General features: G+C 49.7%; 1 protein-coding gene across 2 annotated transcripts in view; it reads left to right on the top strand.

Moving 5' to 3' along the window:
• Ndst1 (N-deacetylase and N-sulfotransferase 1) overlaps positions 1 to 21112 on the top strand; it is a 59921-nt gene that overhangs the window by 25160 nt on the left and 13649 nt on the right. The window contains exons 2-8 of one of the 2 annotated variants that reach the window (XM_051200953.1): positions 6654 to 7582; positions 12319 to 12813; positions 15630 to 15717; positions 17030 to 17184; positions 17937 to 18122; positions 18899 to 19027; positions 19695 to 19877. In XM_051200953.1, coding sequence (XP_051056910.1) covers positions 7070 to 7582; positions 12319 to 12813; positions 15630 to 15717; positions 17030 to 17184; positions 17937 to 18122; positions 18899 to 19027; positions 19695 to 19877 — 1749 coding nt within the window. In that variant the 5' untranslated portion in view covers positions 6654 to 7069. Of the gene's footprint in view, positions 1 to 6653; positions 7583 to 12318; positions 12814 to 15629; positions 15718 to 17029; positions 17185 to 17936; positions 18123 to 18898; positions 19028 to 19694; positions 19878 to 21112 lie in introns of those variants that run through there. The other variant, XM_051200954.1, reaches the window with a different exon arrangement.

Below are 21112 nucleotides of genomic sequence, written 5' to 3'. Positions count from 1 at the left end.
GAACCAGCACTTTGAGGTAGGGATGTATGATAGGGAGTGACTTTCAACTCCAGAGCAGTGGCCACAGTTACTGTGGTGTTTCCCCCAAAGTGCTGGGTTGCCATGGTGTCTCTATGACGACCAGAGCATCTCATTCATTATCTCCAGCACCTTGGCAGGCAAAGCTAAGGCTGGGACTGGGAGAGTGCAGTGGAGTCAGGCTGAGGACTGGAAGCTTCTGTGGTTGGGCTCTTCTCCAGCTGCACAGCCAAGAGCACTCTCTGTTTCCTCTTCATGGGGTCTGGGTTCAAATTTCAGCTGTGCAGTGGACTAGCTGAAGCAGTCTCCAAGCCTCATTTTCTCAACTGTAAATGAGGATATTGACATATAATGTAAGGGTTACAGGGGAGAAGGTAGAAAAGGTGCTAAGCACAGTGTGAGCTCAGGAGTTGCTTCATGTGTAGTGTCAGTACCAGCCATGGTGATGATTGTCATTGTAATTGTTATGGTTTTATTAGAGGAGCGTCTGGGCTTCTTGAAGGGTTGTAAGACTAACTCAAAGTCAGGAAGAAGCAGTTTTGAATCAAGATGTAATGACTGTTAAAGAACCCTGCTATTTATCGTATCTGGAGACATCAGGATCTGAGAAAAAATGGGAGCTTCCATGATGGCTAAGACCTGGTCCTCACCTTTGTGTGGCACCCAGGTTGGGGAGAAGGAAGGAAACAATTTATTTTCTAGGTCCCTTAGAAGCCAGCCAGGTGGTCAGCGCCTCAGCGGATGGCAAATGTGGGGATATGTGTTACTAGAACATTCTCTCTCTCCCTCCCTTCACCACCCCCTGTGGTGTGGTATGTACCCATGTGCATGGGTACATATGGGTGAATGCACATGTTGGGTGTGGAGGCCAGAGGTGATGTCTGGTGTCTTTCCTAATTAACTTTCTACCTTCCATACTGAAGCAGAGTTTCTCACCTGAAATTGGCTAGTCAAACTAGAAAGACTTCTGGGGGGATCCACCATCTTTTCCTCCTGAGCATGCCTGACATTTGTGTGGGTGCTGAGGATCTAGACTCCAGTCCTCAGGCTCATGTGACATTGCTTTACCCATTGAGCCAGCTCCCTAGTTCTGGGCGTTACCCTTTTAAGAGGGAAACTCCTAAATGAAAGGAAAGCGTCATGTAAACCAGAGAACATGCATCTATCCTCTGCTTCCAGAGCTGTATTTCCCATCCTCCAGCAAGGGGTGGGGACACGAAGGGGTAGGCCTGGGGGGTGGGGGTGGGAGAATGACTTCAGAGAGGCTGTGACATTGGAACTGGGATGAGAAGAATGATTAAGTGTCTCAAGAGGTTGGGGAAGGCATTTCTGGGGATGGGAATGCCATGAGCTACCTGACTAATATGGTGACTGGCTGGCCAAGGCTGTGCTTTACAGGAAAGAGCCCAGATTACCTCAGCCATCCTGAAGCCTTGGTGATTCTAGAGAGAGAGAGTTTCCCAGTTCTTGTCCCTTGAGCCACTGGTGCTCTTTAGTGCAGAAGGTGAGAAGGGCTTTCAGCTGCTACTGGTGGGTGATGGGTAGTCTTTACCAAGATGCTGGGAAGTCAGTGCTTTGCTTACAAGGGGGCCAGTTAGCTTGCTCTCTCTGGTCTGGACTTCTCCAAGGCTTTATATCCTTTGTCTCCTGGGGAAAGCCACACATTCCAAAGATGGGGATTTTTGGAGGAGGAGGAGGCATTGGGCTAGGCCAGGCCCCCTACTGCGTGGACTAGACACCCTACTTCTTTCTGTTCTCCCTCTGTGAAATCAGGGCTTGCCCCGGTCAGATTCCAGGGCTGCCAGAGAGATGAGCTCTGCAGTGCTGTGTGAACTAAGCTGTTGTCCATGTTGTGAGGGGCCATTGTGAGCATGCTAAGGAGGCAGCAAGAGCAAAGACTAACAGTAGTGGGCGGACAGCTCAGTTTAGTGTGCCATGCTTGCTTCTGAGTTCAGATCATTTTCACAAACCCCGGAAGTAGTATGTAAGTTCCTTGGCTTACAAATGAGGTAACCAAGGCACAGAGTAGTTAGTTGTACAAGAATATGCAGCTCCTAGATGATGAGGCTTGATTTAATATGAAGCCACCTGGTTATAGCCTGCATGTGTAAGAAATTCCTTAATGTAGGACTCTGGGCCCTTGCTTGGACTTGGGCACCTGGTTCGAGTTCTCTGGAATTATTACATTTACAATATATGTACATGTATGCATTGTAGAAGTTAGAATTATTTTTATTGTGTATTTGAGTGTATGGGAGTGTCAATGGGGGCTAGAAGAGAGTGTTGGATTCCCAGGAACTGGAGTTACAGGATGTTGTGAGCAACCTAACATGGGTAGAGAGAACTGAATTCAGGTCTTCTGGAAGACCTTTTAATTGCTGGACCATCTCGCCTTTATTTAAAGAACATTTTTTTGCTTTCACAGTAAGATTGGTAGGAAAGTAGTGTTCCCTGCTGTACACAATCTCCCTCATTATCGATGACCCCACCGGAGTAGTGCATGTTACAGCTGATGAGCCTGTGCAGAGCCCTGGTTTAAAGTGTACACTTTTTTTATATTTGAAAAATGCCAGATTCTCACCAGGGCCCTTGGCCTTTAGATGCCTGAGACCATGAACTGCATTAATAACAAGCAGGAAGGCTGTTAATGGCATAGAGGCCAGTGACACACACTGGAGCTCACCACCTCCCCTTTTGTAGGGCCAGATGGATGGATGATGTGGGCAGGGACCATAAGGGCAAACTCCATTCTCCAGCTTTGTGTTCCTGTTGGCATGGTGTGGGGTCAGGCCTGGCCGTGGCTGTGGCTGTAGCTAGTTCCTATCACTGGTGAGATGCTGGTCCCTCTAGCCTTCCTGGCTCTGCCAGGATACCTGGTCTTTCTTACTCTGCCCACTAGAACTGCAGGGAGTCCTGGAAAGCATCACACACTTCGTTGTCTCCAGGTTGCTGCACATGCCATTCTGTCTTCCATTCTTGGCTAGTCCTTCTTGCTCTTGGCTGTTTAAGTTTCACTAGCCCCAGGAAGCTGTCCTCTACCCTCCCAGTCTGTCTGTAGAGGTTAAATGCCACTAACTTCTTTGAGATACCCTGTTTCTTTCCTACCAGCCACACTTTTACTCCCTGACATCACAGATGTCTGCTTTGGCTTAGGCAGTCTCTTTCCCAGCTGTACATAGTGTAGAATGGAAGAGACAGAAGAACCCAAGCTTCCTCTAACAGACAGGAAGCCTGGAGAGGGACAAGGTATACGCTCAGGGTCATAGTGCATCATAGCACAGGTGGGACCAACTCCTCATTTCATGACAGAAACGCAGCCATGAAAATCACCAGAGATGCCAGTGTTAACATGGTGTGTGTGTGTTACTGATTTCTGTCGTGTACATATAAATACTTAGCAGAAACAAGAGCATCCATACAGATTATTTCAATAGTATATGTGGCAAGGTCTGGGGTGGTAGCTCAGCCAGTGAAGTATTTGCCTTGTAAGCATGGGTGTCTGAGTTTCCTCTTAACTATATATAGGGGGGGGGGGAAAGGGGATGTTTGTAATCCCAGAACTAGGGAGATGGAAGCAAGCATATCCCTGGGGTTCACTGGCCAGGCAGCATAGACTGTGTGGTGAGTTCCAGCCCAGTGAGAGACCTTTATCTCAGAAAAAAGATACAGTATCTGAAGAATGATACCTGAGACCCTCAGGCTTTTACACACACACACACACACACACACACACACACACACACACACACACACACTAACTATACATCCTTACCCCTGTGGCAGATGTCTGTCGGTCTGTCAATATTCTTTATGTGCTAAGGTTGTCTAGGATCCTCTTATCACATTAGGGCTTCTTGTTTGTTTGTTTTTGAGGCAGGGCCTAGCTGTGTAGCCCTGGCTGGCTTGAACTCACTCCATACAGAAGGTTAGTCTCAAACTTGGAGTGGTCAACCTGCCACATCCTCTTGGGTGCTAAGACTGCATGTGCCACCATGCTTGGCTTGTGTTATGATTTCTAGAGAATACCCCAGTATTGGGCACTTGCCATCATAAGTTACACTGAGATTTGGATTCTTATCGAGATATAGAGAAATCTTTTTTTTTTTTTTTTTAAATATTTGTTTAGCTAGGCAGTGATAGCTCACACCTTTAATCCCAGCATTGGGAGGCAGAGGCAGGCAGATCTCTGTGAGTTCAGGGCCAGCCTGGTCCAGAGAGTGAATGAGTCCCAGGGCATCCAAGGTTACACAGAGAAACTCAGTCTTGAAAAACAAAAACAAAACAAAAAAAAAAAAAAAAAAAAAAATCCATTCTGGGGGCTAGAGAGATGGCTCAGTAGTTAGGAACACTGACTGCTCTTCCAGAGGACCTGGGTTCAATTCCCAGCTCACAACTGTCTGTAACTCCAGTTCTTGAGGATTCAACACCCTCACACAGTCATACAGGCAGGCAAAACACCAATGCACATAAAATAAAAATAGATTAATTTAAAACTTTGTTCTGTTTGTATTATGGTGTGTATGGATGATAATGTGTGGGAATGTAGGCTTGTGCATGCCAGAGCATGTTTGTGGAGGTCAGAGAACAACTTCAGGAGTTGGTTCTCATCTTCCACCTTTCTTTTTCCTGGTTGTTGCTGTTGCTTTGCTGCATACTCTAGGCTAGTTGGCACACAGCTTCTTGGAGCTCTTGCTATCTCAGCCTCCTCTCTTACTGTAGGAGTGCTGCGATCACAGATGCATGCTGCTGCACCTGAATCTTGTGTGAGGGCCATCAGGCTAGCTTATCAAGCACTTTGATCCACTGAGCCATTTCCCTTGCCCTTTCATATGATTTTTAAGCGTGTATACAAAATGATGGGGTTCGTTACAACATTTTCATACATTTGTTTCATTATATTTTATTCTTTAAAAACTTATACATGAATTTTAATTTTTAAATTTCTTTATTACGCATATGAGTGATTTTCCTGTATGTATGTCTTTGTACCATGTGTGTACCTGGTGCCACAGAGAGGCCAGAAGAGGGCATTAGATCCCTGGAACTGGAGTTACAGATGTTGTGAGCTGCCATGTGGGTGCTGAAAATAGGACCCTGGTTCTGTGGTAGGGTATCCAGTGCTCTTCACCATCAAGTCATCTATCTCTCCAGCTCTTTTGCTTTAGTTTTATTTGCCCCTCCCTTTCCTTCCCACGTTCCCCACCCCATCTTGCATCTCCCATGGGGAAATCTTTACATGCTTCTGCAGTGATTACATTCAGGCTGAATTCCTACAAGTATAGCTCTTGCAGTCTATCACATGGCCCCATGCTGAACACATCAGAGTCTCTGGCCTAGAAGGAGATTAGCGATCTTTACCCATAAGGCCAACCCCCAGATTCCCAGTTCCCCATCTGGTGCCTCAGCCCAGTCTGTCTCACTTCCATTATTGCCAGCCCACATGGAGAGCTTTCTAATTTGCAGGGTGCCCTGTGGGAAGGTACTTCTTGGTTTGATGGTTTTCATTCATGTACTGGGGGCTAGAGGGTGGTGTCCAGGGCTGCTATGGGAACATGGGGATTGGAGTCTTTGCACTGCATGTGTGGTCTCTGCTTACTCTTTCCAGAGAGAGATGGGTGTTCTGGCTTTGGCCTTCTGGTGGGGCTCATGCTGGGGAAAAAGTTAGACTCTAGAGGTCTGTCTGTTTGGGTGGATAAGGCCCAGTGTAGAGGAAGTCCTTACCTGTCCCATTGGTTCGCAGGCAGGTGTTTTTGGTCACCTAGTATCCAAGGTTGCCAAGCATGTACCTGAGGAAGAGAGATTCCTGGTTGCATCTGGAGAAATGCTTACCACACCTGTTTCTGAGTGTCCTTGTGTCAGGCCCCTTAGACACATTTGTTGCACCAATCCTCACCACAGCCCAGTGTGGAAGGAACCTCACAGCGTGAATTCACTGATGCTTCAGCCATAGTGACTTCCTATAGGCTTTTGTACACTGCTGTGGGTTGGATTCCTGCTCTGGCTGCTTCTGTTAGTGACTAGGGTTGCTGGGGTCACTCAGGAAAAGCTGGCAGAATGAAAAGCAGAAGGTAGGAAGCAGGAGGGGAGTGGACAAAAGGATGTGCATTTGGTCCTGATGCAGGTCCTTTTCCTCGCAGGTTTTGCAACTGTTCAGTGTCACATTTTGCTTCTGAAAAAAATTTTTTATGTATACTGTGAATATGCCTGGTGCTTGTGGAGCTTCATTCAGATAGTGATGAGCCTCCATGGAGGTGGTGGGAGCTAAATCTGGGTCCTCTGCAAGTACAGCCAGCACTTTTAACCTGAGTACTGAGGCCACTCTGAGCCATCTGTCCAGCCCTGCTTCTGGATTTTTCTTGGTCTAATAATAATGATTGGTGGATGCTTCATTAAGTATACCCCTAGTGATTTCTATACATTGTTGGCCTTCATTTTCCAGTTCCTTATGATATGGCCTCCTTTGTTGTTTGCTTCCTTTCCCACATGGGGAGACTGAGGTTCATAGAGATAAATGAGTGTAAGGTTGGGTGGCGGTTCTGGTTCTTGAACATGTGTTCGCCTTGCCTGAACCGGTGTTTCTATGGTCGACTGGCCCTGAAAGCTCTACTCCTCTGACTGTCTGCTTTTCTCCCTAGCTTCCCAGCCATCACCCTGTGCACCCAACTGGAGAAAGTGAGCAAGATCAAGCAGGCAGCGGTATGCGGCACCCCCTGGCTGGCCCATTGTCATCAGAGCTGCTGTTGACCACCCCCTGGAGGCCCTGACGCCCTGGGGCACTTCTGCTCTGCACAGGACCACGTTGGGGTTTGCCATGGTGACATAAAGGGGTATAGAAGAAGGAAGGAGCAAGACCAGCCTATAGACTGTGCCCCTGGCTGGGGAAAGGGCCAGGGGCCCGGATCCTTCTTTCCACTGCCATCTGAACTTGAACGTCTTACTTCCTAAGTTTCTGAATTTCTCAGTCAGTGGACAATTCTTGGGCCTCCTGTGTGAGGCCTTAAGGGGGCCAGGCCAGGCTGGGCCTCTGCTAGTTGAGATCTTGGGGGCCAGGATGCCTGCCCTGGCATGCCTCCGGAGGCTGTGTCGGCACATGTCCCCACAGGCTGTCCTTTTCCTGCTGTTCGTCTTCTGCCTATTCAGCGTCTTTGTCTCTGCCTACTACCTATATGGTTGGAACCGGGGCCTTGAGCCCTCAGCAGATGCCTCTGAGTCTGACTGTGGGGACCCACCACCTGTGGCTCCCAGCCGTCTCCTGCCGATTAAGCCTGTGCAGGCAGTTGCCCCTTCCCGAACAGACCCACTGGTGCTCGTATTTGTGGAGAGCCTCTATTCACAGCTGGGCCAGGAGGTGGTGGCAATCCTGGAATCCAGCCGCTTCAAGTACCGAACAGAGATTGCACCAGGAAAGGGGGACATGCCTACACTCACCGACAAGGGCCGTGGCCGCTTTGCCCTCATCATTTATGAGAACATCCTCAAGTATGTCAACCTGGATGCCTGGAACCGGGAGCTGCTGGACAAGTACTGTGTGGCCTATGGTGTGGGCATCATCGGCTTCTTCAAGGTATTCAGGGAGCAGGTGTCTGAGCCGTTCCAGCACTGTCTCTATACTTGTTAGTCAAGCACCTGCCAATTCACTCTACAAAAACGAGTGCAGTGGTAGCACTGAGCTCCTGGGCTTGTCATGAAGGTTAAATGGGTTCCTGCTTCTGCTAATGAATGCTTAATAAGTATTTGGAGGCATTGTCTACAGCACACAGGACACAATGCACAGTAGGCGCTTGCCTGAGGGAGACTTGGGGCTGGGCACAAGGTAGGAAAGGACAAAGTCTACTAGGGACTCTAAACCGTGCCATGGCAGTCACCTCAGGATGAACAAGTGCAGGGACAAGCGGGTTGTCACTCACCTGAGGCAGTTTCTTCCTCCTGGGAGTTGGATAGTGGGAGGGTGAAATCTGTGTTTCTTCCAAACAAGAGTCATTTTGCACGAGGAAAGAAAGAAATCCCAGTATGCAGGTGGGAAGCTACTCTGGGCTTTGTGGAGTTCCCAGAACCACCCTTGGGATGGGGGTTGTCATGGAAGGTCAGCCCTTGAGGAGGGGGTGGGAACAATAGATATAGGTCATGAAAGATGAATGTAGGCACCTCTGGAGAACATTTGTTTACTGGATGTTTCCAGTGTCCTGGGCCCTGTGCTAAGTACCAGTGCATAGAGTAATGGAAATGGACAAGTCCCTGTTCTCCCAGAGCTGACATTTTAATGTACTAGGGATGGAGTGGGCAACTGGAAGCACAGAGGCTGTGGCATGTGTGATAAATCTACAATGAAGGGCAGCAGAGAAGGGGGACAGTGCTGCATTCTGTGGCCAGCCAGGAAGGTTGTTCCCTCTCAAGAGGCCTGAAGGGGCTGGGAAGGGCATAGGCTATTGCACAGTGTGAGTACCTAGAGCAAGGAGTAGGGTCAGGTAGAAGGTGCCCATGCCCCAAGCCTCTGTGCACATTGTTCCTCTGTCCGGTGCTGGGAGGGCTGCTTTAGCCCAGGCTTCCCACAGCATGCTCTTTCATGCACTAATACAGCAGGAGGCTCTGACTGAAAAGGGATAGTGAGTCAAACACCAAAGGCCCTCAGGATCCCTGCAGTGGGGCGGCCCAGTATGATTTGTTTCCCAGCCAGCTTGATCTCTTTCACAGAGCACCCTCTGGGGAACACTGGCCTGGTTTATGGCTTCACAGAAGCACAAAGTTAGGCTGGCTCCATTGTCCCTGACTTTTTTCTTTTCTCCTGTACTCTGTCCCCTCTCCTGCCATGCACTTCATTAAGGTTGATTCAGAGCCCCGGGCCTGAGAAGCATCAGAACAGCTGATGTTTATTGAGAGCTCCTTCAATGCCATTGCTGCCTGCCTGCTTCACACAAATTAAGTCACTGTGCACTAATAAGCCGTGTTCCAAGGCAGGCAGAGGTTATGGTGATTTAAGAGAGGGGGAACTGAGGCAGAGAGAGGTTAAGAAACGTATCCAGTGCCAGGTGGTGGTGGCTCATGCCTTTAATCCCAGCACTCGAGAGGCAGGAACAGGTGGATCTCTGAGTTTGAGGTCAGCCTGATCACAAAATGAGTTCCAGGACAGCCAGGGCTACACAGAGAAGCTCTTTCTTGGGGGGGGGGGGGGACAGACAAAACTACAATACAACAAAAAGAAATGTATCCAAGCTCATGCCCCTACCAAGATTCAAGTTCAGAAATCCCCAAGCCACAGGCTTGGTCTTTCTAAGGTTTATGAGTCTAGGAGCTGACTACTTAGTGCAAGTCTGTCAGAAGCCCTGTGTTGTGTACTAGACTCCTCTAGGCCTGGGGCTTGGACATTGAGCACAGTTAAAACAACAGGGTTCAGACCCTGTATATCCCAACCGCTCGCATATGGGGAACATGAGGCTCATCAAAGATTGGGGTCAGTGCTCATAGTCTCTCCTGGGTCAGTGGCAAAGACAGCTTGCCCTGTGCTGTTGTGTTAAGTCAAGACTCCTGGATTCTGACTTGAGGCTTGTGACTTGGGTTGGAACACACGCCCCCTGGTGGTTGAGGCACACCACTGCTCTTCTGCAGAGGCTGGCTTCTGTGCTGTGTCTCAGACTTGTCAGACTCAAGTGGCTGTGCTAGGGCTCAAGTTCCACCTCTTTCAGAGGCCAGCTTCTCAAGGCAGGGTGAAACCACAAGCTTAAAAGTCCAGACTCTGAGTCAAAACTTTATGAAACATAGAAGCAATGTGACCTTGGCCAGGATGCTCAACTAGTGAGATTAGTTACAGCTCCTGCCTCTAGACCATGATAGAAGTAAGACAGTTGAAGGAAGCACCAAGGACAAGGCCAGCACCTGGAGTCACTCACTCCATCAGAGCCATCTGGGTGGCATGTCTACTCCAAGTGCAGTAAACACCGCAGTTGCACTTAGTCTGTGGCTGGGACACTGTGCCCCCAGAAGTCCTTGAGGTGGGGGTCAGGCCCTCACCTGTGCCTTCCTAACACTGACACATGTCAGCCTTACAAGCAGATGGTCTGCATCTGAATGCCCCGAGGGCTGGTGAAGGCCACCTGGCCTTTCAGTGCCCAGCATGTTGCTTTGCATGTTGTCACAGAGAGTAGGCACTTTGTTTTCAGATAACGTGACTCAAAAATTAAGTGGCTTTATCAGAGTGACATCATTAGTATGCCACCCAGCCAAGAGTCGACAACCCAGCTTATTGCTTCTAACTGGATGACCTCAGAAGACTTGGTAGGAACAAACTGACTAGAGATCCAGAGGAAGGATGTAGGGTTTCTCAGGGCGACTTGTCTATGCTAGGCCTTCACATCCTACTCCTCGCCCAGGCTCTTCCTATGTCAGGGTGACCCCTGTTCCCTTAGTGCTGAGGTGTGGGAAGAAGGACTGTGTGACAGAGCCAGTGTCTCCAGTCCTAGGCCCTCTGTTCCCTTCCCTGGCTGCCTTTTGTGACTATCATGGCCTGACTTCTTCCTCAGAGGCGCTGTGTCTAGACAAGCCACCAGCACCTCACAGCAAACTCAGAGCCAGGACTTTGAAATGGGTTCCCTGAGGACCAGTGTCTGCCGTGGGCCCCCAGGCCTCAGCACAGGTAGACAGGCCTGATGTGTCTTGGGTCCCCTCATAGATCACACTCTGAGCCAGTGCTGACTGAGGGTGGTGGGGGGCTGGAAGCCTGAGGAGGGTGTCTCTGAGTCTGGGTCTTAGTCTCTTGTCCCTCATCCCTGAGGATGGACACTTGGCAGGCACTCCCTGCATTCAGAGATCCAAAATGGTTCCTTATCACAGTTTACAAAGCCAGGCCCCTGCAGAGGCTTTGGGAATGAGAAAAGGCTGGACTGTTAAGATTAGTGAACAGCTTTCTGTGGGCAGGCTCAGCTCTGCACCTGGTTGGCACAAGGCTCAGACTAAAACCTTCCATCTGCTCTCTGTTCAGCTTGTGCCCAGGCGTGGTGCTTACCCGGGCAGCCCCACATGGGTCACAGGTGTCCTGTAGGTGAGCCTCCTTCCTTCTCCAGATGCAAACTGGAACCTGTGACCACATTCAGAATCCTTGGGTAGAGTCTTTGACAGCTCCAGGGACCTGTGGGTCTGGGCCCCCAGTGGCCCTCCTGCCTCTTGTCCTTTCTTGATCACTCTTTGGCTCCTTGCTATTTCTTGGTCATGTTGTGGTTTCTCCTGCCTCAGGGCCTTTTTACTGGCTATTCTTAGGACCTGACCTCTACCTCCTCCTAGTTGATCACTCATTCTGTAACCAGCTCTAAAGGCCCTTTCTCCAGGGGCCTCCTGAGGTAGCTGACTGCCCAGCAGGGGCTGGTCTGCAGCTGTGACCTTTCCCTGTAGATATACCATGTTTTATTCTTATGTGGTTTTGATGGCTGTCCCTCCTTCCTGCTTGACTCAAAGGGGAGAGAATCACATCTGCTTTTCTCACTTTACAGTTTCCTGTCTGTATTTTTTCCTCACTATATCTCATTAAATACTTATTATAATATCTGGTACAGTAAGTAGCTGTAGACTGATAAATTAACCCTGGAACCCACAGCTATCAGGTGCTAGGTATCGACAACTGTCTGTTCCTCTTTCAGTCTTAAAAATAGTTACTCATCAAATGAATGTGAGTCCCTGCTGGGTGTCAGGGATCCAAACTAAGAAATATAGTCTTGTTTTCAAGTAGGCACAGGCTGGTAGGAGGGAACCTCTGAACCCAGTGCAGCAGCTGAGGCTTTGCCATGATCCCAGGAAGACCATTGCAAGAGGCAGGTATATATGTTCAGTTTTGAAGGACGAGCAGGAGTTTACTAGTCCCAGAGGAAATGATAGATAGAACCAGTACAGGAACAAGGACAAATGTACTGACTAGAGTCAGATGTCTGGAAGGGTGAGGGAGAGCATGAAGGAGTGGTGAGATCAGGGAAGAGGAAATGGAGTCCACGGGATGGGGGCAGCTGCAAGTCCGAGGAGGAGGAGATCGTATCACTATCAGTGGTAGCCAGTGGGCAAGAGAGCTGCCTTTCTGTGTGGGAGAGCAGTGTGTGTGTGTGTGTGTTTGTCTATGTGTGTGCATATATGTGTGTCTTTGTCTATGTGGATCTGTGTCTGTATTTGTGTGTCTGTGTGCACACATGTGTTGTGTGTGTTGTCTGTGTCTCTGTGTGTGTATTCAGTGAGGGATATGGTAGTTCTTGTGAAGTTGTAAATAATGTTGACATCACTGTTTTCAACTATGCCTGACAGTTCTTCTCCTACCCCACACTGCTGTAGGCCAATGAGAACAGTCTGCTGAGTGCACAGCTCAAAGGCTTCCCTCTTTTCCTGCATTCGAACCTGGGCCTAAAGGACTGCAGCATCAACCCCAAGTCCCCACTGCTCTATGTGACACGGCCCAGTGAGGTGGAGAAGGGTGTACTGCCTGGCGAGGACTGGACTGTGTTCCAGTCCAACCACTCTACCTATGAACCAGTACTGCTGGCCAAGACGCGCTCCTCCGAGTCCATCCCACACCTCGGTGCAGATGCTGGCCTGCATGCTGCACTGCATGCTACTGTGGTTCAGGACCTGGGCCTCCATGATGGCATCCAACGTGTGCTGTTTGGCAACAACCTCAACTTTTGGCTGCATAAGCTTGTCTTCGTGGATGCTGTGGCCTTCCTCACAGGGAAGCGCCTTTCACTGCCTTTGGACCGATACATCCTGGTGGATATCGATGACATTTTTGTGGGCAAGGAGGGCACACGCATGAAGGTGGAGGATGTGAAGGTAAGTAGTCTTGGAATACCTCATCGGGCCACACCCCCATCTGTGCCTCTTGTGCTGTTTTTTGTAAACCCATTGGGTCCCCCACGTCAACCATTTGCTTTCTAACTCTGTGCAAGAGGTGTCTAGTGTTAAATATGGAGAGATTTTGCATGCGTATTTTGGAGTTCAGGAGGAAGAGACCCAGGCAGAAACAACAATTAAAAAAAAAAAAAAAAAAAAAAAAAAAAAAGATCCGGCCAGGGTTGTAATCTGCCTTTTAACACAGGTGTGATTTTAACTCTTCAAAAACATTCGTAGTTATCAGAGCTTCCACAAGATTCTTCAGGGTAAGGTCCCAAGTCACATGCACAGTATGTGGATAGTGGGATGCTGATGTTGCATTCTGAAGCCATTTACCAAATTGTTTGTGGAAGCTCCTTGCAAACACAGGGTTGCATACATGTGTGAGCTGTCAAGAAGGAAGTGTACCAGAGGACAGTCTTTAAGATACTGTTGTCCTTTAGTCATTGATCTTACTGGACAGAGGAGACAGCATGCTAGCGAAAGGGCATAGGTGTGGGTTGCCACCACAGAGGACAAACATAACAATAAAGCAGATGGAGACAAAGCAGGGGATTAAGTCCCTGGAGCTGCTGTCTGCTGACTGGGTGTCCTCTCTCAGGAGATTAACAGGGCTAGAGATGAATTAGCACCAGACACAGCCGCTTTGATGCTGCAAGAAGCTTTAGGCAGTGTGGCAGGCACTCTCCCTGAGTAGTGCAGACCCACTGTTATCTTCCTGAACTTGAAATCTCTGGCAGGGCTGGCCCAAGGTCTAGAAGGAAGGTTCCTCTGGGGTTGTGGGCTTGTCCTGGTGAGAAATGAATTGTGCCAAGAGGAGCTTAGTGGGTGGTGACTCGGACTAGGTGACTTGGGGAAGTCTCATCGCATCACTGAGCTTCAAGTAAGGGAGAGGTCTAGGGAGGGGCTCAGGCTGTTTGCTACACTAGGCTTACACCATGGTGCCTGGTTGAGGCGGGGCATGTCAGCTCCTCCCTCTCCTATTTGCCACAGCAAGCAGACCTAAGCAGTGTTGATCTGCTTTTATACACAATGCTAACCACTGACACTTCTCAAGTGTTCTGTTGAAGATAAAGCTCACTCTAGTTGAGCCTTCCTGCCATCATCTTCATGCAGTGCCATGACCAACCCCAGCAGAGCAGATGACCCTTTTGCTTGCTTAGCACACACTTCTAGTGGCCCAGGCTTCTATCCATTGCATGAGCAAGGGAATGCCTCAGAGACTGTGGCTACCAGGCTTACCATGGCTTCTGTGAGCCATTGATCCAGAATTGCATACTGTAGCCCAGGCTAGTCTGGACTTCATTAGCCTCAGCATCCTGAATACTCTGCCTAGCTTTTAGCACCCCGCCCCACACACACCCCTTCTTTTTCTTTTGGATGCAGTCTCATGTAGCCCAGGTTGGCCTTGAACTCTTGATCCTCCATCCTTCTTGAATGCTGGGATTATGGACATGTGTTACCAGGCCTGACTCTTTCCCCCATTTCTGAGGAAGAGGCAGTGCCACAGCAAAGAGTTATGCTTGTAGAAAACAAGACCCCTGTCTTCCATGCACCTGCCTTGGGGCAGACGACAAGTGCTTCTTTGGCAGGTACTTCCTCTATAAGATCCTTTCGAGTCAGAAAGGCAAAGCAGTTTCCGCTTTAGTAGTGAGCCTAGCTGTCAACTGGCTATCCTTCAGAACCATCACTGTCACCTCATTAGCTTGTGTCATTCTGGCCATACAGTGCCGTTTCTGTAGTTCCAAGAGAATTTGCATTTCTGGTGTTTGACAAATGCTAGGCTCTGTGCTCAAGTGTCTATGTGTGTTACCTCTCTGGGTCTTCATAGCAGCTGGTGAAGAGGTATGAGTTCCCTTTTATAGAGATGGCCACTGTGGCTCAGAGAGATGGAACAGCTTGCCTCAGGCGGCATGGCTGGATCATGTGTCTGTCAGACAGTGATCAGACTTGGTTAGACCCTGAGGTAACAGTCCTGCCTGGAAGTGGGCTCCCAGAGATTTCCTCAATGCCCTGTGAGCTGTGCAGTCCTAACCCAGATGTCAGCCCCTTCCATGGACTGCCATGGGTGCTAGATGTGTCCACATAGGACACTGGCACACAGCACAGTTTGTCCTGGGAAGGGTCAGGATCCTTTGATGTAGACTTGCATTCTCCCCGGCAAGGAGACATTGTGCTCTTTGTGTCGGTGACGGCAGACACGACTGTAGCTCTCACTCTTCCTCACTCTTCTATCACAAGTCATGCAGTTTTACAGACCGAAGGAATCTCACTTGTCGGAAGAGCCCCATGAGGACAGAGATCTGGTCCCCCTTTGCAGTGAAGGCCCAGAGAAATTCTACAGCTCCTCAGGCATGCATTGCTGAGCTGGGCTGGAGCTCAGGGCTTTTCAAGCCAGATAGCATCTGGTATAGGAGGTGGCAGGGGGCTGGCTTCTTAGTTGTACAGCCTGGGCTGCCCCATGGAGCTCCTGCTGAGATGATTCCTTGTGGCTGAGCCCTGCTGTCATCTGTTTGATGTTCCTAGCATTGGAGCAAGGGCCAGACATTTGCATCTTGGAGGGCTGTGCTGGAGATGGAACCACAGCCTCAGGTGTGAGGCAGATGCTCCATCACAGAGAGACATTGCCAGCCCTGTGTTGGGGCCTGTGAGTTTTGTAGCTGGTTCTGTTGTAACTGGATACCCCTCAGATGCTCAGTGGGAGGAGTCAGACCTGAACCCCTCCCTCACTGCTGCCTCTCCTCTGCCTGTCCTAGGCCCTGTTTGATACACAGAATGAACTTCGAACACACATCCCAAACTTCACCTTCAACCTGGGCTACTCAGGGAAATTCTTCCACACAGGTATGTGATGGTTTACTCCTGCCCTCTGCACAACCTTCTCCCAGCCTGCCCCCCCCAAATTGCTATTATGAGGGCACCAGATATCCTGGGTGGGGGGGCTCCAGAGTTCATGGTCCACAGGGGACATCCCAGCAGAGGGCATTTGGGCACAATATTATAACAGCAACAAGGTTTCCATATACATGGCAGCCTGTGAGGTCCTAGGTTATATATCTTCTTTCTCCTGTCTCCTCCTCACTCTTACCTTTCACAATGATTTCCACTTACAATCCCAGCACTCTGGAGGCAGAGACAGGCGGATATTTGTGAGTTTGAGGCCAGCCTGGTATACAAAGTAAGTTCTAAGACAGCCAGGGCTGTTAACACAGAGAAACCCTGCCCCAAACAACTATAACAAAGAGAACAAACAAACAAACAAAACAAAAAGAAAGAAAAGCTTTTATTACATTTTTATTTGCTATTTATATACATGTGTTTGTGTTCACATTGCTATAACATGTGGAGGTCAGAGGACAACTTGGGTGTTGGTTTTCTCCTACTATGTGGATCCTGGGGATTGAACTCAGGTTGCGAGGCTTGGCCATTTTATTGCTGAAATGGTACTGCTGAGCTATTTCAGTAGCCAGAAGTGGGCCGAGTTTAAGAATGTTATGGAAGTGCATAGCATAGAAAGTGAAAGCAGGAATGAGTCCCTCTCCACCATGCCCACCAATATCCTGTGTGACAGGGTTGAGGTTGAGGGTTCTTCCAGGTTCCTCACATGCTGGGCAAATGAAAGGGAACTGATTCAGGTCTACAGTCCTCAGTGAAGATGCCTTCTGGAGTTCTAGGCAGGGCCACCGTAGTCAGCAATAGGTTGAAGATGAAAATGTGCAAGATGGCTCAAAGGTACCTGAGAGCGCTACTGCATTTTGTGTCCTTAGCAGATCAGAGGTGGCTGTAGTTGTACCTCTGAGACAAAGGTTTAAGCCTTCTGTATCCACCCAGAACTTCTGCAGACTAGTGGGCAAAAGGGCATGTGCTCAGTTTGGGTCATTGGAATAGGATGAGAGTAAGCATGTGAGAGATACAGGAAACACTTGGGGTTGTTGACTTCAAACACCAAGAACCCACAGAGGATATGGTGTGACCAAGCCACTTACAGAGGCAAGGGCAGATCAGACTAGACTGTGTCTCCTGTACCCAAGCTCAGCTGACTCTTCCACAGAGCTCCTAGGTGGCCCATGACTGAGTATTCCCTCTGTAGTCTGCGGCCAGGTTGGAGGGCTATGCCTGCCAGCTGTGCTGGACACTCTCTGTGTCACTGCCGTAGGCACTGATGCTGAGGATGCTGGGGATGATCTGCTGCTGTCCTACGTGAAAGAGTTCTGGTGGTTCCCCCACATGTGGAGCCACATGCAGCCCCACCTGTTCCACAACGAGTCTGTGCTGGCTGAGCAGATGGCCCTGAACAAGAAGTTCGCTGTCGTGAGTAAGATTCCCTATGGGACAGAACTGGGGGGAGCAGGGGCTGGGCTGGGGTTCACTGGCCTCCCAGTGCTGTTGTAGTCAGTGAGATAGATCTGTTTCTGTGCCAGGGCCTGGGGTGAGCTGCCTCGATAACCACTGTCTCCTGGACATCTCAGGAGGGCAGTCCCTCTTTATAGATAAGAAACTAAAACTCACTGGGCCTGGTGGTACATGGCAGGAATTCTAGCCATTGGGAGGCAGAGGCAGGACAATCACTTGTGGTCAGCCTGGGCTACATGAATGAGATCCTGTCTCAAAACAACAGAAAACAAAAACCTGAATAAAAGAAGCTGAGACTCAGGAGGTCACCCGAGGCCAATTCATTTCCTGGGCCCAGACTTCTGCCTTTAGGTAGGGTGGGATCTCTGGAGAGTTGGCAGAGGTACTTGGGAAAAGAGAGATGCACAAAAGACCAGCTTAGACACACTGGCCGCCAGGAGACAGCAGAGCATGAGTCCTGAGCTAAGTGCCAGGCGTATGTACTGAAGGAGGGTCAGGACACTCAAGCCTACATTTCTGCCAGTCACTCTCTTTGACATTCTGAGTCCCTCCCTTTCTGTTCCAGGCCTCAGTTTCCCCATCTGCACTACGGGCTCAGACCACATGCCCTGCCATTCTAGCCTTTGGTTTTGTCTTGTGTTCTATAAAAGAAAAACAAGGTCAACAGGGAAAGACCCCATTCTCATCTTCCTGGGTCACCCTCTCCCTAGGAGCACGGCATTCCCACAGACATGGGGTATGCAGTGGCGCCCCACCACTCCGGTGTCTACCCTGTGCATGTGCAGCTGTACGAGGCCTGGAAGCAGGTGTGGAACATCCGTGTGACCAGCACAGAAGAGTATCCCCATCTGAAGCCTGCTCGCTACCGCCGCGGCTTCATCCACAATGGCATCATGGCAAGTGGTTGGAGGGGCACGATGGGCATTGTCGTTACGGGGCCGCACACTGTGCTGGGAGGCATGGCTGCAGCTAGGGGCTTGACTTAGGGGTTTGGGGCAAGTTTCTGCTGCTGTTCTGCCTTGGAGGCTCCATCATAGGAAGGGCAGATTGCTGTCCTACTTAGCATCTGTGACAGGATCAAGGAACCCTCCCTCCCTCCCTCCCTCCCTCCCTCCCTCCCTCCCTTCCTTCCTTCCTTCCTCTGTGTCTCTCTCTTTCCCCCTTCCTGCCTCCCCTTGTTCCTCTCCCTTCCTCCTTCCCTCCCTTTATTTATTTTGAGACAGGGTCTCATAGCCCAGGCTGGCCCTGGGATTCATGTTAACTCTGGGCATGAGGTAGTTATAAGACATGCTCATTCCCTGTTCTTAGAGCCTGATTTCCAGAAGGAAGACAGACAACATGCAGTTACATCAGTTCATGATGATTAGTATTAGCGGAGGCTCTGACATTGCCTTCAGTGTCCTGTTAGAGGATCAGAGACCCTCACTACAAATGGTACAAGTTTCTAGAAACTCCCATGCTGCTTTTGGATCTGATTATTTTGTGTAAGAAGGGCAGTGGTTCACCTGGGGATTATTGCAGGCTGCAGAGCCTTGGGAAGGACCCAGGAGTGAGGGTTACGTGGCCTCATAGGGACGCGTCTTTCTGAGGAGGCTCTACCCTTCTGAGGAAGCATCCTTCCTTTCTGGACCATGACTGGAGATACCATGGTCCCTCTACTACTCCCTCTCAGGTCCTCCCTCGGCAGACCTGTGGCCTCTTCACACACACCATCTTCTACAATGAATACCCTGGAGGTTCCAGTGAGCTGGACAAGATCATCAATGGCGGCGAGCTCTTTCTCACTGTGCTCCTCAATCCCGTGAGTGCTCTGCAGCCTAGGGCTGGTACAAGGAGGGGTGCCAACAGCCTGTCTGTAACCTAGGAGGCTTCTTGAGCTGGGGGAGAGTGGGCAAGTTGGCATGGGGGACTGGGAACTGGAAGGTCCACTGTCCATTTGTGGCACTGGGCTCTTCTGTGTGACCCAGACAAAAGCATTGGTGTTTTCTCTTTTGTAATTTTGCACTTCTATGTAGAAATGCTAGCACTTTTTGTTTGTGTTGTCTTTCTATTCTCTGTATGTGTATACGTGCACACACCCTCTCTCCCCCCTTACACACCACACACCACACGTTTCACTTGAACCTCTCTTTTCTTATTTGTAAGGTGGAACCAATTATTCTTCATTGTAAAATGAGCAATGTGTGTGTTATTCTCAGCCTTGTGGACTGCCTATTCCTCATATTCTGTGTACACTCCCTGTCCTGATTTATAAAACAATGCAAATAACTCCTGCCCAGGCCGGCTTCCTACCCTAGACCTGTAATGTCAGTTAGGCCTGGGTTTTCCTTGGCTGAACACAGCTCAAGGTCACACTGTTCATAGTTCCAGTGTACCTTGCCCTGGGTATCAGTGACTAGTCACAGGTGGGGTTAAGAGTGACTCAGAAGCTGACCCAGCCTCACCTCCCTCTTCCTTCCCTGGAACAGATCAGCATCTTCATGACACACTTGTCCAACTATGGAAATGACCGTCTGGGGCTATACACCTTTAAGCACCTGGTGCGCTTTCTGCACTCTTGGACCAACCTGAGGCTGCAAACGCTGCCCCCCGTGCAGCTGGCCCAGAAGTACTTCCAGATCTTCTCTGAGGAGAAGGACCCACTGTGGCAGGTGAGCAGAGTGGCAAGGTGCCTTGCTAGAGCAGCATGCCTTCTGTCCTTGGGCATGTGCTCCAGGCATGTGCTCTAGGCTCAGCCATCACACTTCACACTCCCTCAGCAGTGTGAGCACACTCCTGGACATGCATAGGTGCAATATATGTATACACTGCCTGTGCCCCATCCTTACCCATAAACCTGTGTGCATGCACACTCATACACAGCCTTGGAAAAGAGCCTTTAGGAACAGTGGGTAAGGTCTGGAGCGATGGCTCAGTGGTAAGAGCACTGGCTGCTCTTCCACAGGACCCAGGCCAGTTCTCAGTGCCCACATGGCAGCTCACAAATGTCTGTGGTTCCAGTTCCAGGGGACCCAGCACCCTTAGACAGACATACATGCTGGCAAAACACCAATGCACATTAACAAAAAACGATAAGCAAACAAACAAACAAACAAACAAACAAAAAAAGCCCCCGAAAACCAAAAAACTTGGGGTAAGACTAGTGTGGGCAAAGTATAGAGAGTGTCTGCCCTGCCTAGTGGCCACTCATGCCATCTTCTTCAACTGCAGCAGGCTCTCAGCTACAAGTAAAGGGGCTGAGGGAAAGTTTAGGGTGGTCCTAGGGAAAATCTATACCTCAACTGCTAAAAGCTGGAGGCAGAAGCTAGACTCAGGCCAGGGTTCCCAACATTTACTCCTGGGCCAAGTCTGGCTTGTGGTCTGTCTGCATAAAGAAAGTTTTGCTGGCGCCCAGTCACGCTTCTTGTGTGTCTGTCTGTGCCACCTTTGTGCTACTGCAGCAGAGACCAGAGAGAGCTGTCAGCCTACAGTGTTTACTGAACATTTCCCACAGGGAGTTTGCTGAACCCTGGATTCAGGCATAGCAAATGCAGTTAAAGTCAACAAGTGCTTGTGAGTTCCTGGTAGTGATGAGCACATAGCTGGCCATTTTCCAGGCTTGATGGGATTGCAACACTAGCCAGTAATGGTCCCTCCCTGTCTGTTACAGACTGGTGTTGGGAGGTGAGGATACAGCAAGAGCTGGGCATGGTGGCATGTGCCTTGAGCTCAGCACTTGGGAGGCAGTGTCAGATAGATCTGTGAGTTTGAGGCCAGCCTAGTTTACACAGTGACTTTCAGGCCAGCTAGGGTTACTTAGTGAGACCCTGGTTTCAGACAGAGACACAGCCACACGTGGAGGGAGTTCATTCGTGGGTCTCAGGCCTCCCTCATATCCTCTCCATTG

The sequence above is a fragment of the Phodopus roborovskii genome, unplaced genomic scaffold (genome assembly GCF_943737965.1).
Source record: "Phodopus roborovskii unplaced genomic scaffold, PHOROB, whole genome shotgun sequence".
Lineage (NCBI taxonomy): Eukaryota > Metazoa > Chordata > Mammalia > Rodentia > Cricetidae > Phodopus > Phodopus roborovskii.
This window is presented reverse-complemented; position numbering and strand designations above follow the sequence as displayed.